This window comes from Anolis carolinensis, chromosome 1, assembly GCF_035594765.1.
Source record: "Anolis carolinensis isolate JA03-04 chromosome 1, rAnoCar3.1.pri, whole genome shotgun sequence".
NCBI classification, from domain to species: domain Eukaryota; kingdom Metazoa; phylum Chordata; class Lepidosauria; order Squamata; family Dactyloidae; genus Anolis; species Anolis carolinensis.
The window spans coordinates 84,801,860-84,829,508 of record NC_085841.1 but is presented as its reverse complement, the minus strand read 5'-3'; the positions used below and the strand labels follow the sequence as shown (position 1 = coordinate 84,829,508).

At 37.4% G+C, this 27,649-nt stretch overlaps 1 protein-coding gene across 5 annotated transcripts in view; it reads right to left on the bottom strand.

Annotated features, from left to right (window-relative positions):
- Positions 1-27,649, bottom strand: part of bclaf1 (BCL2 associated transcription factor 1) — a 31,979-nt gene that overhangs the window by 1,814 nt on the left and 2,516 nt on the right. For 2 of the 5 annotated variants that reach the window (XM_008114521.3, XM_003223286.4), the window contains exons 2-11: positions 26,620-26,671; positions 25,740-25,895; positions 23,431-24,336; positions 20,422-21,090; positions 20,158-20,327; positions 14,332-14,437; positions 11,409-11,493; positions 9,431-9,606; positions 8,192-8,372; positions 2,094-2,240 (exon numbers count right to left, since the gene is read on the bottom strand). In XM_008114521.3, coding sequence (XP_008112728.2) covers positions 2,094-2,240; positions 8,192-8,372; positions 9,431-9,606; positions 11,409-11,493; positions 14,332-14,437; positions 20,158-20,327; positions 20,422-21,090; positions 23,431-24,336; positions 25,740-25,843 — 2,544 coding nt within the window. In that variant the 5' untranslated portion in view covers positions 25,844-25,895; positions 26,620-26,671. Of the gene's footprint in view, positions 1-2,093; positions 2,241-8,191; positions 8,373-9,137; positions 9,297-9,430; positions 9,607-11,408; positions 11,494-14,331; positions 14,438-20,157; positions 20,328-20,421; positions 21,091-23,430; positions 24,337-25,739; positions 25,896-26,619; positions 26,672-27,649 lie in introns of those variants that run through there. The other 3 variants (XM_008114522.3, XR_010002304.1, XR_010002305.1) reach the window with 3 other exon arrangements.

The following is a 27,649-nucleotide window of genomic DNA, read 5'->3' as shown; positions in this document are numbered from 1 at the left end:
GTCCAGGCTTTATATTATCAGAAATAGAGGTTTTTAAAATATGTTTCTTCTTCTCCTCTGGAGCTCACTGGAAGGCCATCTGAGTTCTTGATGAGCCTAATGGGAATATCTAAAGCTTGAATATCTAGAGCTTTCCAATTTGAGATGGTGGCCAGATACAGAATACATAGTTTAAAAATTGACTTGTCTTCTTCCCATTTTAATATGCTATGAAGAAATCATTAGCTTGTACAGTAATGTGATTTGGGGGTTGATCCAAAGATAAATTGGCATTATGCAAGCATTTTAAAAAAGTAAATAATAGCTTGAATGTTTTTAAGTAATTTGCTTTTTAAAATGTAAACCTACTTGGCATATTTTGCCACAGAAAAAAATCAGAAGAAAGAAAATATATTTTTATATAATTCCCTTTGTTTTTAACATATATGCGAGAGTAACATTGTTTACATAGCCAAAAGACACCATCCGTGAACAAGAAGGAAATTCAAAACTTGGGAAAATATTTTGGAAGTTCAAAAACATAGCAAAGCAAAACTATTATCCAATCAGAACTGAACATGATCAGTGGCTACAAAATATTTAGTGGCATTTCGGGGGAGGGGGGGAGACTGAGATGAAATAGCATGGGTGAGGGCAAGGTTGATACATTTCATAGAAACATTTCATACTTCCAACATATTGTTGCCTACCCTTTACCTACATAAATTTTGGTTTAGAAATCTGCCACATGAGTAATCAGAATATCTAGTTACAAATAAAATGTAGCTGACTTTGTTAATATGGCATGCACTGAGAAAAGAGGAAGGCCTAAATTGGATTCAAAATACTGGGCTCATCATGGATAGAGACCCACCATGGTGTCTTTGGGTGCAGGCTTTTATTTTGTCAGTGTGAATCAGGCCTTTTCAACGTACAGCCCTCCAGGTGATTGGGCCTCCAACTCGCAGGAGCCCTAGCTAGCTTGGTGAATGGTCAGGAATTCTGGGAGCTGAAGTCCAAAACATCCAGGGGACCACAGGTTGAAGAGGTCTTATGTGAATGGATGACTTACCCACCATCTGATCCAGGGTAGCATGTTCAACATGGACAGGAAATGTGTGGGAAGGTTGTAACGCTTTTTCAAGAGGGAGGGATTATTGTGTGTGGTACTTCCTCTCCCCAAAAGTCTACAGCTTGGTAAGGAATAAAGGCACAAGCAAGGAAGAATAACACATAGTAATGCCTCTCTACCTAACCTTTTCAATAATCCATGTTTTTGGGCTGCTCATGTTTTCTCAGGGCCATTTTGGGTTTTTTTTTTGCCAGGGGGAGTGTGTGGGAAGGCTCAGGACAATTTCAAAAGGATGTCTGACCAATCTCTTGCAACAATGGTATTAGCGACTCAGGTTGCTCCTGACACGGAAAAAAAAAAGTGAAAACTGTAGAGGTGGGGGAATTAAAGAGATCTGCAATCTCCCATCGTTAAATTTAGCTGCTTCTAAATAATGGCAGTTACTTTAATTTGAAAAAATGCACTGCAGTATTCAAGCAGATATCCCATATTTTGTGGGAGCAGAACAGTTTTTCTACCGTGAACTGAAAGCAACAGAGCTAGTTGTTGCTACATATTTGAAGAAATGCAAAACTTTCCAACATCAGACATTATTTTTGCTGGGAAAGAAACTATTTTTGACTACATGCTGTAGCCTGTATAAAATAAGTGGTGTATCCAATATTGGAGTATCAGAACAATTTAATCCAGATTAAGCATAGGAGCGTTCCTTCTGCTCCAACCACAGTGAGCATCCAAAAACCTTTGCCAAAATTCTGTGACATGTGTGACAGTGCCACACTGAATATGTGCCTTTTTAATCTGTTCTTCTCAACTAATAAGCTTAAAGGTTGTGCAAAACAGCTTTCTTTTCTAGCAAGTAGTTTTGTAACAGTTTGTGCAGACAGATAAAGAAACAAGAACAATAGCTGGTACTGTATATAAAATTCTACTAAAATGCATCAAATGATAATAATAACTTTTGATATTGCCTTTATAGAATGTGCTTCTAAAAATAAAAAAAGTTTGAGAAAAGATGCATGCAGAACAATATGGCACCCACCAAGAAGTATTTCTTGCTTTTTGGGGTATATTCAGGATCCCATTCCTCCTCCTTCGGTCTCTTTTGAAAAGTAGGGTTTGAGTTACTGGGACCAGTATTTGTTCCAGCAAACACGCCTCTGGCTCTTCCTCTGCCCCTAATTCGAAACTGATTAACCAAAGCATTTACGTATTTAATACAATATGTATTGAAAGCAAATTATAAATTCCTAGTGCATTAACTAAAATGCTTTGTTGTAATTTTTCAGCTAACACTGCACAAGAACCAAGTGGCCTAAAAATCAATGTGCCAAAATGTACAGCCAAAATAAGCAAAAGAGCATTTATATATGAGAGGCAGGAGTTGGTATTCCCAAGACACATACTTCCAAAAAGTTTGATATTGATAGATAACTGCTTTCTAGTAATCCACAGGACAAAAATGGGCTGAACCAAGAAAAAAGCTTCAGCAGATTGAGGATGTGCTAAATGGTAGAATTATTGCAGTTTGAGGCCACTTTAACTGCCATGCTTCAATGTTATGAAATCACAAGAATTGCAGTTTTCCAAGGTCTTTGGTTTTCTCTAACAAAATGTGCTATTTCACCAAACTACAACTCCCATGATTCCATAGCATTGCATCATGGCAGTTAACGTATCAACCTTCATTACTGCTACAGTGTGGATGCACAAAGAGGCTTCCCCATCAGAAAGAGGTTTTCACCAAGTTAATTTATTCTGGTTCAACAGGGGAGAAGGCAATCAGTCATATGGGAAGACAGCAAAAATCATTTCCCCTATTTCCCTCAGAAGGATTCTGAACAGAATTTGTTCAGAGAGGGTATCACTGACAGAACTAACCTAATGACGTTTGCTGATATCTTATTCACCTTTAAAAATGTAGGCTAAAAAGCCTATATTGGGTCAACAGAGAGGTAAAGCGTATATGTTTAGGAGTTAATGCTTTGCAGATGTAATGTTTATGTAATAATTATGCATCTGGTGGTCTAGAACATTCAAAGAAAAGAAGAAACGTTGAAATAGCCTAGTATGGTTAGAATATTTAAACACATATCTGCAAAAAATTTAATGAGAAAAATATTATCAGTCAAGTGGTAATTGAAGTACTATGTCAGATACAACCTTAAAACATATTTCAAATTGCTGGCATAACACAGTACAATGTATAGGTGCCTTTCATTTTAAACTATCTCATTTACTTTCAAACATATAGATAGGCTCTCTCAAAACAAGAACTGCTAAGTGACCCAATAATGCTTGTACAAAAAAAATCCTGTATATTCACTCAAAATCACCAAATTACATGTAAAACTCTAACACTGCACAAGGGAGCACTGAAGAGGTGAGGCAAGATGGTGCAGAGCAACTGCTATTAGAATAAAAGAATCATAATAAGAGATCACATGGGCCATCCAGTCCAACCTCCGGTCAGGCAGAAAAAGCATAATTAAAGTACCCCTGACACATGGCCCATGGAAACTATGAATGAATTAGAAGAGATTTCTGAAGCAAATACTGTTATACGCTCAAATTAAAAAACAAAAATACTATACACAATCTGCACATGAGAATACAGACATAAGTCTGTTCAAATTATCTAAACCGAAACTTCAGTAGAGCTCCTGAGAAATCCATATTTCAGTATGAGGTAGTTTGTTTGTTTGTTTTTTGTTAAACTGGGTAACTTGAAAGACAGCTTTTAAACCAAAATCTAATTCTTGGTCTCAACTACTACAAATCACTGTGTCAATGAAATTTACTATTGAACTGACCAAGTTTCCATTAATTAAATCCATGTAGTCTACCCAAAAGGCACCAGTTCCCATTGAATCTTGGAGATTAAGCAGGATGAGCCCTAGTATGTGCTTGGATGGGAGACCACCAATGAATATTGACTGTAGTCTTTATTACACAGAAAGGAGCCTATTGCAAGTCAATAGGTGACTTTGAGAGAACATAATACACACAATCTAGTTTGGGATTAACAACTGGATTTAGCCCTTAAATTTGTAGGTGCTCCCCCTTCAATAAATGTATTTTATGTACATATTTTATCCAATTTTATGAAATTTGGGTTTCATTTTGGGGTGCAAAAAGCAAACGAGTATTTATTACAATCATAAGTTCTTTTTTTTAGGGGGATCTTACAAGCAGTTTTGTAATTTTTCCAGTTGTGCTTACGGAAAACAGCAGCAGCTGCAATGTGATGATGAGGTGGCCATCTCCAAATTTCTACCCCATAACTGCCTAGTTTCACAAGAGTTCCTGAAGCAAGGAGGAGTGACTTGAAAACTGTGTATGCCCATCACCACCAGTTTTTTGTCCTTTTTATCTTCTCTCTGCCACCAACATCTGTGGTTCTAACTAAGTTACCCGAGTAATCCTTTTTTTAAATGTTATACAGTGTTCCTTCACTTATCACGGAGGTTAGGCTCCAAGACCACCCGCAATAAGTGAAAATCCGCAAAGTAGGGACACTATATTTAATTTTAATATTTATACATTATTTTAGTAGCTATACACTATTTTAAGTCTTTATCAACCAATCGTGTTGATAAATCATCTCCTCCTCCTCCTGTTGCCACTTGGGCTCTTTTCCTCCCCCTTTGGCTTCCCCTTCCTCAGGCTGTAAATTGTAATTTTTTATCTATATATATAAAGGAGAAAAAAACTGGCCACCGTGAAGGTAGCAACAAAACTATAAATCCCAGAAACACGAAACTTGACGGCACCATCCAAAAACCTTGCCCCAAGGTTCGTACAACAAAATGACACATCAATAACTTAAACTTCCCCAAAAAACCCCAAAACTGAGAAAAAAGGATGTGCACCTACACCAACCACTACTCCGCGTGAGGCCCTCGCACACTCCACCACCCCCCCCCCACACACACACAACTGCCACTTGCACATGAACCATTCCCTGTCGCGCAAGCCACCTTCCCCACCATCCCCATAACACAGTGCCAGGAAACAGAGAAGGGAGAAACAGCGGCGACATCCTGAACGGGCCTTACCGTTCCCCCCCCCCCCCCCGCATTTCTTCACCCTTCCTTCCACAGAAAAGGATCCCCACTCAGCTGAAGAAGGGATATGGGGAAAGGGGGACTCCGCTTTTCTGTAGCCAAGGCACCCTCTCACAAAAGCCCTCCCTCAGGAAAGCCTCCCAAAGTTGAAGTTCTTCCCCCGGAAGCGAGGAAGACGCAGCCTCCTTCGACTCAGGGGCGAGAGGAAGGAAGAGCCGCTTCTGCTGCTTCTCCTTCCCTAACACAAAAGGACCCCCACTCGGCTGAACAAGGGAGGTGGGGAAAGGGAGACAACTCTGCTTTTCTGCGGGCAAGGTACCCTCTCACAAAAGCCCTCCCTCAGGAAAGCCTCCAAAGCCCCCACCACAAAGGCGGCGCTTTTTTGGATTTACTACTATCTTGGGAACCCTATGGTGCTTGGTTCAGTACTGCCTGGGTAAAAGTGACCTACAACTCCCAGATTTCCAGGGCAATCACCCCCCCAAACCCTGCCAGTATTCCCTGGCCATGTTGGGTCTTTGGCCCAAGTTTGCTGCACATCCGTCCTTGGCTGGGTTCAGGGTTCTCTGCATAAGGGTAAACAATAACTCCCAGATCCGAGGTCAGTCACCCCCAAACCAGACCTCTATGCACGGTTGGCTATGCTGGGTCTGTATGTGTGCCAGGTTTGTTCCACATCTTACCTCAGTTGGATTCAATTCTTTTTCCCGCAAGTGAACTACATGTCCCAAAACCAAAATCAATTCCCCTAAATGCCTGCAATATGTTCAGTTGGTCATGGGAGCCCTCACTACTCTTCCACACAGCCATATAACCCATAATATCAAAGCAGAATAACCCACAATATCTGCCTTCATCTGGGTTATCTGAGTCCACACTGCCATATAATCCAGTTCAAACCAGATAATGTGGATTATCTGCCTTCATATTCTGGGTTATATACAACATAGCCATATAACCCAGAATATCAAGGCAGAATAACCCACAATATCTCTTTTCAACTGGGTTAAAGACCGACTACATTTGATAATCCAGTACATTGGATAAGCGAATGTTGGATAAGTAAAACTCTACTGTAATATGAAATAATTACTGTGGTATAATAATACAGAACAATATAATCTTTAAAACCAGGACAATAAATAAACAGCAACACTCAGAAACCAGGCAATTTGGGAATTCCACAAAGGAAACAATCAGGGCCAGCTAACACTTCCCAACAAAGGATTCTCCCAGGCAGGAAGCAAACAGGCTTTAAAGCTGCAAGGCCATTAAATGCTAATCCAGGTGGCTAATTGCAGCATTCATACCTGCCATACTGAAACTATTAATTGCTATTCAAACTAGCCAAACAAGGATTCCGCAAACTAAAAAACCTCCAAGCTCTAAAGCCACGAGACTACTCTGTCCCATACAACCAGGCCTACAAAGGGTGCCCTATGTAGAAAGTGGTCAGGCTTTTAAACTGCAAGACTATTCCGTGCAGTTCAACCTGGTCAAACAAGGATTCCCCTACTAAGGAATTACCTAGACTTCAAATTGGCTCTTTCATTAAGGGTGCTACTCCAGCTACTTCACAAAACGGCCAGGCTTGGAAGCTGCAAGGCTATTCACTGCTATTCCACCTGGCCAACAAATGATTCCCATAAACCACAGCAACGCATGGCCGGGCAAAGCTAGTGATTTATAATCGTCTTTTAGAGTTTATTGAAAAACCGCGAAACAGCGAAACCGCAAAAAGTGAACCGCATAATAGTGAGGGAACACAGTAAATAAAACAGTACACTTCTCTTTTGAGAGTCATTTTAACAATAATACAAAGTCTCATCAAAAACATGATTGTTAAACCCATACTTAAGTCTCAAGAAAATGACACAATGGCCTTGCACACTCACAGAAAATGAATAACCTGCAATTAAACATGAATATGCATACCAGTGTTTCCTCAAAAGAAAATGCTGCCCAACACTGAACAGTAGTATCAGTTCTTGTTTCAGATTCTGGATTTTTGGATTCTGTTTCTCATTGGATTAATATATAAAGAAACAAGCTGAGTGAGACTGAGCTCATATGGGTGCAGCCAGACCAATATGGCATAAGAGTTATGTAAGAGAGACAAGTCAGAAAAGAGTCACCATACTCTGCTGATATATAAATTAATATTGTACTGAACAGTTGTATATAATTGTTCAAGAAGTATGTGAGGTAGCATTGGAGAAACATTCAAATCAATGACTTAAGCAACTATTATTAGGTGGACAGGCAGCTGACTGTAGAAAGTTTAGGAGAAGGGGTTCCATTTGACCTTATGCCTCAAGCCATCAAAACATACAACTGCCACTAACTGATTTGCTGTATCTTGTTAAAACAGCACATTATCCTAGCCCAGACCCTTTTAGTAAGATATTCTATTCTAACTGATGAAAACACACACAAGTAACCAACAAGCCAATAAGCAAAAACCTGTCTTGTAATTTTAGGGCCACTAGATCTGGGCATCTACAATTTCTGGGCTTATTTAACAATGACTATGATACATAGAACCAGTTCCCTGCTTGTGATGGTTGGACTGGGTGCATGTAATTTTGATGAACTTGCATGTAATGTTACACAACCTGTAGCTGAAATGAGCCTTGGTCATATTGATAACCATGCAACTACATAAATGCAATTAACTGTAACTCAAAACCAATGTGATATAATCCTATGCGCAGTTACTTGAAAATACACTTCACTGAATTCAATAGGATTGAACTGTAAAGTAACAGTTTTCAGTTGTTTACATCTGGTTGTCGTAACAATTTCACGTAATAGACCTAGCTACAAGCTTACATGCCAATGAACTTTAAACTTCAAAAAGAAAAAATAAGCTAATAAAAACTAAACACTAACTTCAAGAAGGGAAACACAAAACAAATTATGTGATTTGTTACTTAAAGATCAGAAATTTCATTTAAGTTCTAAACTGTGAACAAATTATTCTATAAGTGTATTTGAACTCTGCATTTTTTGTAACTTTTAAAACAACCATAATTTAATTACTAATCTTTTTTTTTAAGATCAGGAAACTCACAAAGGTGCCTCTTGGTCTTCCAACACCGGTAAAGCCTGGGTATTCCTTCTGATCATGATGTGGTTTAAACTCTTCATCTCTTTCCTTCTTGCTGTCCTTTTCTTCTCGGGAACTGGATGAGGAGGAAGATGGGGAGGAAGTTGAGGAAGATCTAGAACGGTCTTGCTCTCTTTTTTGTTTACTGAAAAATAAGAAACCATACTGTTTGCTGTTGCAGCCTACACACAAGGGGGTTTGTTGTACCCTTAGATGATATTGTCTCTTCTTGTCTGAAGCTAATATGGAGTTCAATTATACCATTAAGCTTCCATCGGTGTTTTAACTTTTTAAGAACTAATGGTTTATTGACACCAAATATTGCTAAGCTTAGCTGATTTGTCAGTAAATTTTGATTTAATATATATACATGCGTTTTGTGTCAACAGAGAATAAGTAAGATAAACTTTCTAATGAGAAACTATTTTTTTTAATGTATTACTAAGAAGTTAATATTGGTTTTGCTGTTTCATTACAGAGAAACAAAGTGCAGAACTAGTCAGCAACCTGATAGCTGAGTCTATATCAGTATAAAAAAGTAAATGCAAAGTGCAATTAATCCATGTTTTAAAAAGAAAAAGAGCAGAAACATAACATATAAAACCTTCAAATTCCCATAGCAAATACAATGGCATTTATTTAATCATATTGAAATATCAATATAAATCGAAAAATGCAGATATACATCAAGTAGCTCTTATCACTGCTGTAAGTACACATTGAATACACTCCTTTTATAGACTAATTTGTTTCTTTAAGCCCACTATCTTTTTTTCTTGAGAAACAATAACAATTTCTTGCTAAGCCACCCCATGCCCACATTAAGCCTAAACTTCAATATAACTTTCATCCTCTGGGTGTCATGAGTTGAAAAAGTGCGGAATCAAGCATAACGAACCAAAGTTCTTACACAAACTGTTTACAGAAATGTACTGCATTGAAGTCCAACCTCCTGATGTAGCCTGGATAATAGGACAGATTAATTTGTCATTTTTTCAGTGTTAGCTTGCTATTCCAAAGTTTTTGTCCTCATCCACCATAAGCCGTGTAAAAGACAAATACATTTTTGCTGTAAAACAAATAATTTTAATTGTTTAAATTTAGATGTTCGATTGTACAAAGAAAAGTGAAAGCAATTAAGCTTATAATTACAAATATCTAATTAGAAGCTAAAAGACTACTTGTATGGGTTAAACTTTTTACCTGTCATCTTTGTAAGGTTTAAAATCTTTGTAATCCTTTGGCATTTTCTCCTGCTTCCTTGATCCACTGGATTCCCTGGAGCCTTTAGAGTCACCTCGTTCTTTACTTCTTTCTTTTCTTCGACGATCGATGTCATGTCGAAGATCTGCAGCATCACACTTTAATTTTTTATCTCCCTATATCAGAAAGATTTCAATGCATTTTAAGTACCAAAACCCCCAAAGAAATAAAGAGACCTACCATTTAGTTCTCAATTCTGCATATACTTTCCTATACCTGAGCCCCATTGTAACAGTAGGACATCCTTCTAAGAAAAAAAAAGGCACAGAATTCTGAAAGATGTCATACTGCCATGGGGCCAGCTGTGAGATATTGGTATTGGCATACAAGACCTTGAATAACTCAGCACTGGGTTATCTGAGAAAGTGTCTCATCTTTCGGTATTCAATTTCATCAAATCCCTAAGAGAGGCAGTAAGAATCTGGCAGTCTGTATGCTTCTCTGATCATCTACAGCCATGCAGAGAAGAACATTGGGTCTATTTGTGTCATACCCCTGGACTACCTTGCCCTTCGAAGTGAAGCATGCACAACAAGTCTAGGTTTTCAGTACATGCTAACAACATTTCACTTTATTCAAGCTTTTTGTTTTATTATGTAAACTCCTCTAACCAAATAAAATATACTCTTTTCAGCAACAGTACTTTTTCTTGGTGGTTTAGCAGGTTGCTCCCTTAAACAGAAAAGTAACTTCCTTGAGTGATGTTACAAATCCAACTAAGAGGTTGCTTCTGTAAAAATAAAAGAGAACTGAATTGTATTCAATTGTGTTATTTTCCTAGAACAGACTGCTGACAGTTCTACACCCCATGTACTTATGCTGTTGTCTGTTTTCTCTGGATCAGTTTTGGGGGATGTGCTAAAGGAGGAAGGAAAAGGAAACTCCTGTTGTGATAATGTAAATCTCTCAAATAATGTTGGGTTTAGTCCTGTAAGCAGCCCTCCAATATACAGGTATACTTCAGTTAACAAAGTAGATGTATTCCTGGGCATTATGTCTTTAGAAGAAACTTTGGTACTAGAGGCAATCACAATGTGAGGAGAATGAGAATAGGTTCTGACACCACAAAAACGAAGAGCAATTCAACATACAAACTTCTTTTCCCAGAACTCCTAATATCAGCACATGAAATGACATAACCAAGTCAGATAAGCCTTGCATAATAATAATTAAAAAAGTACAATTGAAAGTTTCCTCCATAATGCTTTCAGACGACTTCCTTTTTCCAGCCTCCACTTTTCTCACGACTTCTGTTTGGGTGGTCAAAAGTATAAGTCTATGGTTTATTTTTTTAATAGTCTTGCTGATGCTGAAAAGGTAGAATTATCTGTTCGTTTGCATTTTATGCATGCTTATTAAACAATTCTGGAGAGAACTGCTATTTATTCTCCCTGTGGTAGGCAAGCACACACAACTAAAGTCAAGTCCCGTGTTTTCCCAACTGAAGCTTCCTTGCACTGTGTACTGCAAACGCACTGCTGCAACCTACACTATACTCCCAATGCAAATTATTGCAAATACACTATTGAAAACCTTATAGCTAGAGAAACAATAAGGGAAAGGAGGGTTGAGCATGCATTAAAAAGGAGTTTTTTTGTCAGTGGAATTGTTAACCTAGATATGCCTGTACTTTATTTATTACTGGCACAGTCAAAAGAATTAATTCATTTGTTCCATGGGGGGTGTTCATTTTTGTGCCTTCTATTCTCTTCACAATGAGTACTATTATCTTTTTGAGACAAAGTGATTAAAAACACATTACACAAAACTGATCCACTGGATCAGGCACAAAACCACTTCAGGTTCAAAAATGTAAAAACAAGTTTATGATAGATGCCTTTGGGAAAAGGTTTATGATTTAGATTGAGCTGGATGTTTTGAACTGAACATAAAACAAGAATGGCAATTCAAAACCTACTTTCTGAGTTTCTTCTTTAAAGGCTCGCTCTTCTCCCGCTAAACGGGTATGCTTCCTCAGGGCACTTGGCGAGATGTCAATCCTCCTAAATGCAAGATTTTTAAAAGTAATCATTATGGCTGCCAACATTCATCTCTGTCAAGTGGAAAACTGAAAGCACAAAAGAAGAAGTGCCACTGTGTGATCTAAAACTGAACACATTTGAAAAATAAACCTCCAAAACATTCAAACATATACATACAAATAAAAACATCAACACTTTATATTCAATTAACTTTACCAAAGAGCAGTTCAAAACTACAAAATACATGATTTAGAAAAAAAATTGCAAAAGACTTACAAAATTATAAGATGAAGGATATTCAGATATATATGCATATATCTGACCACATTTTTTGCATTATTTTTAATAAAATGAAGTGGCATCCTTATATAAACATTTCTTTGACAAATCCCACATCCAAAATCTGACAGCAAAGTAACAGACATGTTATCTCAAAAAAAAAAAATGAGACCAACCCTTTCTATTTATATTTATTATCTGTGGGGTTTTTCTCAATCATCATAAAAACTGGACACAGATCATCCAAATTAAGTAATGAATACATTATCCCACAAACACTATTAATCTTGATCTTGGGCACCTCTACGTCTTTTCTGCTTCCTGAATCCTACTTTGAGATCCTTTTTCCTGTTACAATTCCTCTGATCTCCAAGATCACCATCTTGTCAGATACATTAAAAAACTTTATTTTGAACAAACTCCTTCAAAACCACATTTTTCTCTCCAGTATTTTATCTCTTGATCCCAGCAGGTTTTGCCAGATTATTTCCAAATTTCAGTATGAACTTTCATTATTCATTTGTGAGAGCACAATGTCTTTCCAATCCTTTTCAGTTTCAGAAATTGTTGTTAGCGCTTATAATTCCACATTTTCCAAGTCCTCAACCTTCTGGCTGGACTCTTCAACAGTATACACCTTAATTTCTCCAAAAATCCAACACCATTCTCTTTTTATCAGCATCTGACTTAACTTGTCCATCAGTAATTTAACTTCATAAATTTCTAGAAAAATTGCTTTATCAGCTGGACTGTCTGAGTACTTCTCCAAAGGTCACTCATGCATTTATGTAATATTAGCATCTTTAGCATCTAGATACTAGAGGTGTTCAATTTGGTCAAAAGGCATGCAGTTTTGGGGTCCACTTTCAGCTAACCCATTATTCAGTTTACCAGGAAGTTACTTGAATCAAGAGGGGTGCTGCGTTTTCATTTGGCAAAGATTTGGGCCATTGGCTACAATGGGAACCTTTAAAGGCTCAATCCTCACATATTTTAAGGCCTTTCTGCATGAAATCTACCTCAGTTTTAGACCCCATTTACAATTGCAAGCCTGCCAAGTTTCAAAACAATTCACCAATCTACTGATTTTTTAGAATTGTAAGTTTTTACCATAACATTTTTTAGAATAAGACAAGCCACAAGAGATGGTTCTGGGAACTGTAGTTGCCGGTTGTATCAATTATCAGCTAATCAGAACATGGACACAACCAGGCTTTTTATTGGCTGAGAAACACAGAGAGAGAAAAACTTTAACTCTCATCATGCTCCGAGAGGAACTCATGAGACATTTCAATGTCCGCTCCAGGCAAGTGCTGCTGGGAAAGCGAGTTCCCAGCTAGGCCCCTTACAAAAAGAAATAGACGGACGCTGCTTCTTCCGGGGGAAGAGAAAAAGACACTGCAATCATCCCATCTTCTGCAGGAACCCCGCAGCAGACCCCTGCCTCAGGTATATTGCAGATTTTATTTATTTATTTACTATACTTATACCTTGTCCTTCTCACCCCCGAAGGGGTACTCAAGGTGGTGTACAATCTATGGCAATAATTCAATCCCAGATTCAGACAATAACAGTAAAACACAATATTATAAAAACGTAAATACACACATATATACATATCAATTATAAATAATCTTCCAGATGATTAAAACATATCAAAGGTCTAGCACCAGCTGAGCTTTATAAATGTTAAACCAATTGCTTTTGCCATTCTTATACAGGTTTCGTCATAATTATGGATCATATTAATCCACAAAGGCTTGTTTAAATAGCCAGGTCTTAAAAATTTTCCTAAAGCTTAAGAGTGAGGGGGCTGTTCTGATGTCATTGGGGAGGGAGTTAATTCCATCCTCTCTAGTAACCGATAAAATCTGACTCCCTTAATCCGTTTTGGTCAGCTTTTTGGTTCCCCATTCTTCCCCATTCTGTTTTCAGAAATTATACGAAATGGACCACTGAAAATTACAAATCATTTCCGTTCAAACTGATTCAGGCACAAGCCTTACCAGACACTAAGGCTCAATGGTAATTACATATGGTAAGTACTACAGTACTATAGGCCACCAGTCTTGTCTGTTATTTTGTTGCTCCAGTTAATACAATGTGTTCCTTCGTGAAAACAATGCCCTTTCCCATAAAAGTTCACTCTTAAAATCAATCCACACTTTTCCACTAGAAAAATTTGAAACTTGCAATTCTAATATTACTATATCCTTTCTTCCTTTCAATAATTACATCACAATATAATTAAACTTTTGCATACATAGAGAATCTTAAAAATAATCCTTAGTCTCTTTTCTTAATCCAGAAAGGAGGCAACTCACCAAAGTACCATTTCAAGTGAATGAAAAAACAAACATTTCAAAAGCATAAGCTAAGACATCTATGCAACATTTTCTATTAACATACTTTAGCAACAAATCATGCATCATACATGCCATTACACTTTCAGGAGGAGCCTCTGCTCCATTTCTGTTTCATGTTGTGGGATACTTAATACTGGTTATGTATTATTTGGAGAGTGGCTATTTCACCCATTTCATCTAGGCAAATAAGAACAAGAGATATGCAGTAACACACCTGTGTATTTCAGGACTCTTTTGCCGGGTGCTATGTTCTTCAGGAGACTTCTGATAAGCAGTGAACCTCTCACTTAGGGTCATTGCAGCTGACTTGAAATACTGTTCTGTTGGTTACAGAGGACAAAGACTGTCTAGTTAACACGGATACATCTGCATATCGTACCAAAGATACAGAAAAGGCAAAAACATTCAACACAAAGTCCATATTCTTTCCAAACTCTTTTTCAGTAAACCCTGACCGTGGCAACCTTTAGTATTTCATAATGTTCCTGCACATGTGTACTGCCAGTAGTACTACTTATTCAAGAACTACAACTTTTTAATGAGGGAAACTGTTGTTATAATAAACGCATTTGGCATTACACCTACAACGGCAAAAGATTAGGTTGATTCATTAACATTTTTAGAAGTATAAATTAATATTTAAAGAGTGTGTTTAGTCTTTACAGATACATAGGATCAAGCTATAAGAGATTTTTCTTCTAAGAAGAAACAATTTCAGATTGTTCTTTTTTTAAAAAAAAAAAATCAGATCCTAATAGCTGAATATATTTTAAAGTCTGGCATGCTGGAAATCTTGGCAGTTTATTTAGTTTTTTTCTTAACCCAAGACCATTAAATAATACACATTGCATTTTGAAATACCAGTTCAACAGTTGTATTTAAATGTAAAATAGAAAAATGTGTAAAATGATAAAGGACTATGAAATGTTACACATAAGCAAACTATCTGCTTAACAGGTCAATGTACATCTGTATCAACTTACCGCCCAACATCCAACCAATCATTAAAACTTGATATGGCCACTACAAGGGTAGTGCCTCAATCATAATTCCAGCAAACACAGGAATTTGAGCTAGCAACTCAGTGTTTGTGCCATTTTTGCCAGGAAGACAGAAGGTTCAACTTTGCCTGTTTGTGCATCTGTTATCTTTCAACAGCTATTTTACTTTTGTAATATGGATTTTGCCATTTCAAAACACATTCCAGGACCTAGTTGCAATGAAAAAGAAAACATCACTGGGCATTTTCAGCTCTATATCAATGAAGAGCTGTTCACTCTAGCGGCATTGCACCAATAATGTAAAATTGCTACTTCACTTTTACCAAAACGTGACCCACAAATTTCTTGTGAGGTGTATAGAAAGATTTTGGTAGATTGGGAAGCAAATTATGGTTCAGACATATTAATAACTTGGTGACAGACTAACAGTTAAACAGCAGGACATCATCGTTGATACACTCACTGAAAACATCAGTTTCAAAGATCTCTTCAGCTAATGTAAAGATAAGGATTTTGTAACTTGGTAAATTCCATTCCAATGCTTAGCCAGTTAACAATTCAAAGATATTTAAGATCAAAATAAAAGCGGTTTTGTCTGCTACTAAGATGAGTTATTTTAGTAGTGAAGGGAAGGTGACAGAGATTTTGCTTATAGTTCTTAATTGGGAAATGTAATGACCAACGTGTCAAATTTTCAAACATTCAAAGGAAGTGTACATTTACTTTTCCTGAATGGAAATGGAAAGGGATTTTCACTTTAGTTCCTCCTGAACTTTTCTCCACCATTTCAAAGACTGACCACCCCCTGAACAGGTTTTGAGGGGGGTTTTTTGAGAGTTCAAGAGAAAAGGTAAAATCTTTGTTTCCCACCATCAAGCTGCTCCTGCCAATGTCTGGACCCAAGCCTGTATGTTTAAAACAAAAATATACAACTTTCTATCCATGCTAAAAAGAAGCCTTCTCCCTTTTTCTTTTCCTCTTTTGTTCAAGGTAAGTTTTAAAACTTATTGCCTACTCCCCCTTTGAGAAAAGCCGGCAATTTCAAAGTTAGTAAAATACAAGAAACAAGAAATTGTTATATTCACTTCAGAAACATTTGTATAACTGATATGACAAAAATTATTTTGTTCAAATTTTCATAGCCATTAGAGATTTCATCAATTAATCAGCATATTTTCAATATGCGTCTTTGATCCTTCATAGTTTATCCATTTAGGTCAGTGTGGGGGTGAATCAGCCCATATGAGAGCCACAAAATGCACATGAGCTGATCTGCATTAACTCTGGGAAATATGCTTAATGAGGTTGTACCCTGTGTCAAAATAACTCAGGAGAAAGCCCGAATCCTGCACCAAGATTTGGGCTTTCTACTAAGTTATGGCACTCCAGACATCCACTGCTGGGATCAACTGTAGCTGCCCTGACAGCTATCCTATGCATGCTGGGCATAGGCAGACCAGAGGCTCAGGACAGCAATCTCCTTCTACCCTTTTCTCTGCCTGTCACTTTTCCCCTTCATTCCTCGCATCCTCCTTGTTAAGTTGCAAGACACAGAAGAAAGTTAGCAAAGACTCCAGCAAAAGGTAGGTTGTGTTGTTGCTGCTGGCGTGATGGGGGTGGTAGTTGGTCCCCTGTCCAGTGGTGCTGAATTAGCTTCAGCACAGCTGGCCCTCTCGCTGCTAAAACCTATTGGGCTGCAATGCAGGACAGAACTAGCATTTTAGATACAACTTATGGCCAACATTATTTGTCAGTGTAAAAACGCTCTTAGTTATAGAACTCTCCTTTAAGAGAAAGCAATGTAAGACAGTTAATAAAAGGGAATTTTATCAACTAGCCCAGTTGTCAACTGGAGTGAAGTTTTCTTTATATCCGTATATCCGTCATGTCCATTATTTAAATGATAAACAAGTCCAAAAAGATGAAAATCAAGCCATCTGTTACTAACTACAATGTTGTGATAAGGGGGCAACCCCAGCTAAGCAGTACAGTCCTTGTTTGCAAAACAGAAGATCCCAAATGCAATCTCTAACAATTCCAAGTAAACACAGATTATATAAAAAACCTCTACCTGAAAAACTGCTAGCCAGTGGAGAAAATACTGCAACATTTAAATAAGATGTCCAACCTGGTATAAAGTTACTACTTACATCTCCTTTCCAAGTACCTACCTATTTCATCAGAAAGTATATATGAAAAGACTGAAAATGTAAAAAGACTGAAGATATACACAAAGACATATTTTGAACATTTGCAAGTCATACAAGACAAAAATATATGATCCTGAATGCTGTCAGAAGTCTTCCTCCTCTAAATCCAACTCGACTGAAACATGTCTAAGCAATGTTAAACACAAGATCTGTACCTTGATTGCATTTGCATTCACACTAACTTATTTAGCACAATGCACACAAACTGAAACAACCCACAGTCTTGTGTACTTTTTATTTTTTACATTTCCTTCCATATGATCATAGAGAATGATTTCAAAAGAATTTGCTTTGCTTTCAGTTAAACCCATTTTGCTGAAACTATGGTTAGTTTCAATGAGGTAATCTAACAACCTGCAATCTGAGGTTGCAGTTAGTATGTTTGAAATTACCTATACTTAGCATTAACTGAATTCAGCACTCAAAAAACATAAGAAACCACGATGAATTAAAAGCAGATGTGTGTATTCTTCCTTAGCTGTGCCTCTGCGGGGAGGAGTGATGGCAGATTATTGTAAGTCCAAAATAGCAATTTCAGATTTTTTTCTATCAATATGTCTGCATTCTTATATATACATATAAAGCACTAAAGAAGAGTCGGAGTACTCTTTAATTAGTCAGTTCCAAACAATTTCATATATGCCAGTAATCAGTCTAATAAAAAATATTTCTTGGTGTCTTGATTTTTAGGCCTGTTCCTGGGGTTATTTGGCACTGATTGAGAAAATTACACTGGATAGGCCTAAACAGCTCTAGTTTTTTAGATATAGTTATCATAGTTTTATATAGGTGAGCAGATGGCAACTGGTAGGTGGCATATATTCTGTATGGGCAGAGCTGATACGGAGTGCTTTTTTCTTGCACTTGGAGAAGCAACACAGAGCTAGTTTGTCCACACAACATTAATAGGATTGGAACCTGAACTTAACACTATAGAATGTGGGGCTGCCCCAGAAAAGTGTTCAGAAACTTCAACTCATTCAAAGGTCAGTTGCTAGACTGCTCACGGGATATAGAGAAAAAACTACTCCGCTCCTGAAGCAGCTCCACTGGTTTCCGGTTTGTTTCCGGGCACAATTCAAGGTGCTGGATTTAGCCTACAAAGCCCTAACCAGTTCAGGCCCAGCCTACTTGAGGGACCATATCTCCTTCTACCAACCCATTCGAGCCCCGAGATCTCCAGGAGAGGCTCTTCTCTTGGTCCCACCATCATCGCAGGCGCGTTTGGTGGGAATGGGAGAGGGGGCCTTTTCAGTGGTGGCCCCATGGCTCTGGAACTCCCTTCCCAGTGAGGTATGTTCGGCCCCCTTCTTACTGGCCTTTCATTCACAAATTAAAACTTTTCTGTGGAGCCAGGCTTTTCCAGACGAATAGTAACAGTCACTGTCAGATAACTGCTGGTAGAACTTCACCACTGAATGCTTTGTTGGCCCTGGCAACTGCAATTTGACCTGAAAAGGGATTCTTAGGAGCTGCATAATGTTTTAGTTTTACAAATAACTTCAGTGGCCAGAGGGTATGGATACTTTTAAATGGTACCTGCTGTAAGTTTTAACGGTTTTATATGATGCATTAAATTGGGTTATTTTTATATTTGTATATGATGTTTAGTTGATTATGTATCGATGTATTTGTATTGGTTTTGAACTTTGTATGTCGCTTTGAGTCCCACCCATGGGAGAAAAGCAGGATAGAAATGATAATAATAATGCCCTCTGAAGTGAATCTAGAACAGTGGTTCTCAACCTGTGGGTCCCCAGGTGTTTTGGCCTACAACTCCCAGGAATCCCAGCCAGTTTACCAGCTGTTAGGCTTTCTGGGAGTTAAAAGTCAAAACATCTGAGGACCCACAGATTGAGAACTACTGATTTAGAACATAATTTCTCAACTACTATTCCTGGACTCCTAAGAGCTCTTGAAGATGATGTTGGGATTGTGTGAGAAACTAAGACTAAAAAGAATTTTAGGTAAAGCAATTTTAACGCAGGAATCCTGACACTTGAAAATTATTTTGAGGATTGCTCCAAGCTAAAAAGGTTGAAAAGGGCTGATCTAGAAGCTATGTTGCTGTAGATAACATTTCTCTGCTGTAGATAACATTTAGCTCAACAAGATAAAAATTTCCAAAAGCATACAAGTTTAAATCTCAACATGCATACCGGAGGCAAGTACATGTAAATAAACTCAGATTAACAGCCTATACATTATTCTGAGGAATTCTGAAAACAATTTTTCAACTTTTGCTCATCCAAGGCCCATCACTATATTAAAGGTAAAGGTTTTCCCCGACGTTAAGTCCAGTCATGACTGACTCTGGAGGTTGGTGCTCATCTCAATTTCTAAGCCGAAGAGCCAGCATTGTCCATAGACACCTCCAAGGTCATGTGGCTGGCATGACTGCATGGAGCGCCGTTACCTTCCCGCCTATTAATCTACTCACATTTGCATGTTTTCGAACTGCTAGGTTGGCAGAAGCTGGAGCTAACAGCGGGCGCTCACTCCGCTCCCGGGATTTGAACCTGCGACCTTTCGGTCTGCAAGTTCAGAACATTGTGCTTTAACACACTTCGCCACCGGGACTCACTATATTATTTCACCCTAAATCCAAAAAAACCTATGTAAGTAATACATGTTATTCCGTTTCTTAATAAAATTTACATATCTTCTGGTAGACAACTGTATAATGTTAGAAAACATCTATGACATAAAATTTTCTGAGACATTTACATCAAAATATATAATTGATTTTTTCAACCAACTGATTTCAGTATCAACACAGCTTTTTAGTGTCATATAATACTTGCTTTGAATGTTAAAATCAAGGCATACCTTTGACATGATGAACCAAGGACACAACGTGCTGAATAAATGATTCTGATGTGCTTTTGCTGGCCTGCGGTAGCTTAATGTGGTCAAAGATGGATCGGAACTCTTGCTCCTTCTTGACTGAGTGGACAAGTGTACTAGCAAGCAGCCTGTCTTTAGTCAAGGAAGCAGGTCTAAAGAATATAACACGAAAGGGAACACAAAAGGTTTATGAAAAAGCAACTGCACTATTGACAAGGGGAAACTATTACAGACTGAGAAAATTACCTGTTTGAATCATCAAGTGGAACAGGTGCCATTTTAAGTTTCACTTCAGGCCGATGGGAATCACTGGCTATCATTTTGATCCTAAGTGGACTCTCCTCCCTGAAGGTAGATTTCTCTCTTGAGTCTGGGTTCTTGTGCAGGGGAGGACTATAATCAAAAAGTTCTTTCAGCTTCTCAGATTTTACCTGCTCAGGTGACTGTGTTTCTTTTTTCATTGTTCTCTCAGAAATTTTCTCATCTTCCTTGTGCTTATCTTTTGGTATATTAGGCCTCTCCACTACATAGCTAGCTGGCTCTTTAAGCTTGTAATTTTTATCTTCTCTAAATCCTTCACTCTCTCTATTTACTTTCATAGAGATTTTAGATTTGTACTTAGATCCTTCCTCCTCAGCATTACGATGAGATGCTGAAAAACCCTTACCCTGATCTGCAAGAACAGACTTCCTGAACTGCCTATAATCTTCAGTCTCCTCTGCATCCTCCCCTTCAGAGTCAATGAATTTTTGTTTTCCAGAATCTTTATCCATATAATATTCCAAAGCATCCTGATCCTCCCATTCTCTTTCTCCCTCTGTCCTCCCCTTTTCTGGCCCTCTCTCCTTTTGAGCATCTTTTTCTCTAACATTACTTCTATCAAGCAGGTATACTCTAGACTCTTCATCTGTGTACCTGTGGACAACAAAGAGGAAAAATGTAACTTCCAGCTGTCTTAATTTGTTACTTTCCAACATTACAAAATTCTATACTACAGAAGACAAATTCATTTATGCATTAGCATTTTTACACATTGATGTTTATAACAGATCATTCAAATGTAGAAACTTTAATCCTTTGGGCATTTAAAAAGTAATTATTTGCACAAATTGCAATACTTTGACGCATTTTTTTTGACAGAACATAAAACATTTTGCTTTACACCTAATTTTTAATTCTGATATTCAAAACCATATTATCCAACATAAATGAATGATGTGTATATGTATCCCATTTTAGCTCATTTTTTAAGATTTTAAAAATATTAATTTTATTACAAGATATTTAATAATATTACAACAAGTTTCAATCTTCATTTCAGACACTCTTCTAGTTCTTCCCCCAAATTATAATGCATTGCAAAAATATATCTGTCAAAATCTTTTATGACTGTATTTCTATTATCTTTCATCACATATTATTATAATCGTATTTATCTAGTTGCTAATCCAAAATTTCACTTAATCATTCAGTGATTTAAATTCACCATTGCTTTGACACACATAACTAATGATTTACATGCAGTATCAAATAAGTCTGTTATTTCTCCTTTTGTAACTCTTAAATTATAAATTAACTTCTCAGGCAGGATTATATAGTCCACACCTTATTTAACCATTTCCTTTCTAATTTCTCTATTTTTCCAAAATTTTAATTATTTCTACCCTTCTGCACATCACATAAGTTTCTATTTGGTAAAGGTTTATTTTAATTACCAAAAGAAGAGATCATTAGTAATGCCCATTTAAAATAAGCAGTTCCCCCACTATTGAATTTATTTATGAATAATTTTAACTGGAGCTTAGACATTCAGACCAGAGACTTATCTGTGAACTATTTATATAAGAGGAAACAATGGATCATGCTCAAAATCATTACATTGTAAAGCACTAGCCAAGAAGCCATTGGAACAAGACAATATATTTTCAAGTCTCCATCCTTATGAATTCAAAATATAAATCTGATTTCTATTCTAATTCATCTCAAATTTTCCATTATGTTTCTATTTCTATTATTAAATATCAGTTAGTGAAAAACATCTTTTTTCTTCATGAGAAAATGCAAATGAATTTCAGGGAGGAAACGGCTGAGAAGCAAATTGATCTCTGCAGTCTCGCACAGCACCACTTTGCAAAGCAACAATTTAAGTTTCCCATAAGTAATTTTCCCTAACTGAATGTACTCCAGATGTATGTGCTGCAAATATCGCCCTCCCAGTCACACAGAAAAACATACCTACAAAGCAAGAAACAATCCGCAACTTCTGAAAAACTTGAGAAGTAACCATAATGCTCCCTTGACTTATAGAAAAGTGTTTTAGCTATACTGCTTAACAAATGTTTTAAATATATAAGCATTATTTCTTATCATTTCAATGTACTGGTGCAACATCCAGAGCTTGACTCAAGTATTTTTTTTGTAAAAAAAAAAAGTTATATAAAATGTATTATCCTAGATGCTGTACAGCTTGGTAAGTTAAAATACTTTAGTGAGTAATGGTAAGCGGGAAGGCTAAGAGGGAATGATAATTCCATTGTATTGTATGCTACCAAGAACAAAAGATGAAACATTTGTAATACAACTGGGAGGGGGGGGGGGTTGGAAAAAATACATCTTTAAAACATTAGTGAGCAAGGCTGAATACCATTACGCAAAAAGAAATATGAAACAATGCAAGTGGAACTTGATATGAATCAATTATTTAAACTGTGCTTTCTACAGGTGCTTTAAATTATGTTGAAACCATCTCCATTTAAATCAGCGATGGGCCAAGTATGGACCTCCAGGTATTGCTAGATTGCAACTCCCAACATTTCTCACTGTTGTCTATCCTAGGGATGTCAAATTCATTTTCACTGAGGGCCACAAAGAGCTGATTTTAATTGAAATACTGGATAAATGTAACGATGCTGTTCTGCCATTAAAAGCCTTGCAGACCACATAAAATAATATGGTGGAGTGGATACAGCCCATGGAGCTTGAATTTGACGAATGTGGTCTGTGCTGACAAGACTGCTGAGAGATGAACATCTGGAAGGTTATATTTTGTCCATCCCAATTGAAAGCAATCCAGACTGTCATGCGAGCATCAAATATTTTTATTCACATTTCTACATCACAACCCATTTATAGGCAAATAAAACTGAAGAAAATTCTAGTACTTTTCATTATACATTGCACATACCAACAGAATTGTGTTTATACTGCTCATTTAACTGAATAAAATGCCTTTATTTTTGCATTCACTGTTCTTACCTTTTCAAAAATTTGGCACCCTTTGAACTTTCGGGTTCACCGGCCTCCGGATAGAAAGAGCGCACACGAGTCTCCTCCCGAGTAGCATTCTGTGATGCAACTGCTTTTGCAGGACTTCTTCTTGAAGGAATGTGATGCAGAGGACTATTCTGGGAAGGGCTGTAACGACTGGAACCATTTCCAAGAGAACCAGACCCAGACCTCTCAGGGCTATGCTGAATGGAATGTGAGTGTTGAGGTGTGTCTTTTGCTGAGTGAACAGTGCTGAGTAAGTGAGCATCAGAACATGAAGAACTCTGACTAGGTGGGGAGGCAATAGAGGGACTATGAGGAGACCTTGGGCTGTTATCATATGCTGAAAGACCAGGCCAAATATCACCTGAAGCTGCTGCTGATTTATTGAAGTCATCTAGAGGCTCAGATGGGTCATGTTCAAATGCACTTTTCTCTTCCTCTTGTGATTTGTTTTTTAAAGGGCTCTCTTGCAAAGTAGCTGCCTCAGTTTTCTTTGCTTGTTTTTCTGATGATCCGCGTCTTTTTGAAGAGACAGGTGACTTGCTATATGGAGATGAAGAACGAGATGAAGACGACCTTGGAGATCTGGAAGATCTGTAGGATCGTCGAGATCTGCTCCGAGATCTCTGAGAAGACCTTGACCTTCTCTTTGGACTCCTGGAACGCGAGCGGTCTCGTCGAGGACTTCGAGAGTGTCTTCTGTTCCAGACAGGTCTGTAACCACCACGATGATATCTACCTCCACCTCCGGGATAATATCCTCTACCTCTTCCTCTATAGCCATAGGGGCGCCTCATTCCTCGATTATTTCTGTAATCTCTGCGGTAATCTCTATTATAAACACGATCCCGACTGCGAGAACGTGAGTATGTTCTAGACCGGGACCTAGAACTAAAATTAAAATGAATTATTAAATACCCAGACAATTCATGATTCCCAAAAGTAATACACTGTCCACGATCCAAAATATTAGACATAGTGTTCTCATTATGCATTAATATTAATCACCCATAGTTCCCAATAAGCAAACTATTTACAATGAGTATGGAGTTATTTAATTCATATTGCACAATAATTGTCCGCAAACATTAGTATTCAATGCAAGGCAAAATGTCAAAACAAAATTCAAACTATTATCCACATTCAGGTGTCATGCTATGCCATGGTTCAGCATGAAATGATAGGTCTAAGCAAGTCTCAGGTTTGTAAGCTTCCCCGTCTGGTGAAACCATAAAGGATCTGGAAGCATTTATTTTTTACTAGCAAAGATAATTACCATAGTAAGCCCACTGTATCCTTGAGAGATTAATTTCACTACACTCAGTGGATATCCAGAGATGTGGGTGCCCACATCTCATTTAAATATGTTGTAGTGCCAAGTCCCAGCAGCCAGGTGTGCCACTAGACATGCATTCTTTCGGTTCCCTGCCTCCTGTTAATTGACCACTTCTACATTTGAGCAGCTTTCACAGAAGCATGGCAGTAAGCAAAAGTAGCACTCCTTTTCATTAATTCACAAATGACTGTGCAGGAGCACTGCTGATGCAGATCACAATGTAAGAAGTAGCTTCCACAGAGGAATGGCAATTGTTGCCACTTTGATGCTATTGTTCAGTTTTTCATGAATAACTGAGTAGGAGCGCCACTGTTGTCATCAATGTCCTTGAAGAAGTTGCTCAAAGGCAGAGGTGGGTGGCTGAAGGCCCCAGAGGTTCCCTTTGTGGCGGCTGGGGCTTGCTGTTGCCTTCACTGCTGCCCTATGCCATTTTTAATAGAGGCTTATAAGGGAGATAACATTTGCGTCTCTCTGCAAGTCTTGCTTTCAGTCTCTCCAGCCTTGCAACTGTGTTGGGTACAGTGCAGTACAGGTATAGTATTTGAATCTTCGATAGAATGAGTATGTGAGCCTTTAAATATGGCCAATATAGTGGCTCCACTATTCATTCAAATCCTAAATTGTGACAGTTAATTCTGGTTTACAAAGCCATTGCCCATGGTTCAAGTTTGGCTTGTTCCAAATAAATTAGATTTAGCATTAACCAAGATACATAAATGAACATTTCTAAAATAGTATTGATAACACATTAGGTGAGGTGAAGTGGGAATGGTGGAGATTGATTCAGCTAGCCACATTTGCATCTTATCAAACTATGGTTTAGTATTATCTGTGAACAAGCCATGTAATTCTTAGCATATACTTCCACATTTCATGGAAGATCAGTAGATCTTATTTTGAGATGTCAAAAAAAAGGAGGAAAAAGAATACTGAGATAACAAAAATGTAATACATGTACCTGTATCTCTTTTTTCTGGAATGTGATCTAGATCTTGACCTTGAACTGGACTGAGATCTAGACTTTGATCTTGAAGAATGTGATCTTGAGTTTGAGCGACCCATTTCTTCTCCAAGAGCTTCACCTTTCCAACAGAAATCAGGAAAACAAGCTGACCTGGATTTAAAGTAAATCACTCCAATATGTAAGGAGAAGCATGTTTTAATTGGTCAAATTCACTGCAGCATAATGATAATAAATTCTTTGATTTGAAAACTCTATTCAAAATCTGTATAGCAGTACAACAGTAGTATGGGAGGCAATGTTTCCTAAATAATTCAAACATAAAGCAGCCCATCCCTTCCAAAATGTTTTTTTCCAAATACAGCCAAGTTGCCCAAATGGGAACACGTAAGAATAGTGTACAAAATTCCATTTTGTGCTAACAAGCAAGATCACTGGAAAGCATCACAGAGAACATACACAAATTCTGTTACTATTTCACATCAAGTATATTTTATCTCAAATCCATTTTCCTCTGTACTGCCCTTTTTCCCCCTCTGCTTACATTGAAATACACATTTTTTATTTTAAGTTGTACACAAAGCTTCTGTAAGTGATACGAGATTTTATTTCTTGTAGATTTTGTTTGTGTTCACGAAACTTAAATCTAGATCAACCTTTTTATAGATGTGCTTGTTAAAAGCACAAAGTAATGAAGATACACGTGTTTAAAACAAAATCACCCAACATCACCAAACGATACATTGCATATGTTGATAGTTCTGTACAGTTAAACCTAGATTGTTTTATAGGCATTCACCGAAACAGAAACGACCCAATAATGGTCCCAGTCTAACCTTAAAAATACATTATTAAAATGGGAAGCTATTTATCTTACCTTGCAATACTTCACAAGAAATTAAATTCTTAGCATACACTCAAATCAATCCCTGTTTAAAGAAAAAAAAGTAATGTTATTTGATTACACAAACTGTTGTCAATCTATTTTTAAACAGCCTGAAGACTTACGCTTCGAATGGGGTGTGGGAATATTTCAATATACCAAATGTATAGTATGATGTATACTCATTGCAACACTAAATCATAGCATATTAGTTTATTGTGCTGGTTATTCAGAAATAAGATTTGTGTTATTTAATGGGCTACTTTTCAAAAAGTAAGAATAGGTATTCTTATTTTTCATTTCAGTCAGAAGGTGTTCTGGTCTGTAGTCTGTGTTTCCAAAGTGTATGATAACTACATAGATAACTGTACAATATTTACAATATATGCTTTTGTATAAGGTGACATCATGTACAAGTTGAAGGGCCAAAATTATGGATTTTGATATGATCCATGGATAAATTAAGACCATTCTTTGGGAACTGAAAACATTCTCTGAGCAGAATGACAAAGGGTGAGAGCTTAGTCTGTCTCAGGAACGAGACTAGTAACAGTTAAGGTAACATACTTAAATAGAAACAACGACTCAGGTATTTTGGGTCAATATTTTGAAAAAAAATTCTAGACCAATACACAAATATATGAAGTTTTTAAAGCAAATTGCCATATTTCAAAAATAACACCTACAAAACAGTGGGCACTCTTGTGCAACCTACGTTTCTGAACAACCAAGCCACCCAGATTACAATCAAAAGTCCTGATTTGAAGAGATGGGGCCTGAACTCAGGCCCTTTGTCGCTAAACCTAGTGTGAGTCATGTTTTTCCTCTCTATACACTGTTCCCAATTCATTACCAAGAAGCCTCAGAAGAACCTAAATTGTTACATAAAGGAATTCAGCATTGAAATTACACTTACAGTACTATTATGCATGTGGCATCCCCAAAGAAACCTGCCTCTGTATATACTATCAATAATGAACCTTGCCTTTTATAAATAACTAGAAATTTGGGGACACTTGTCTCA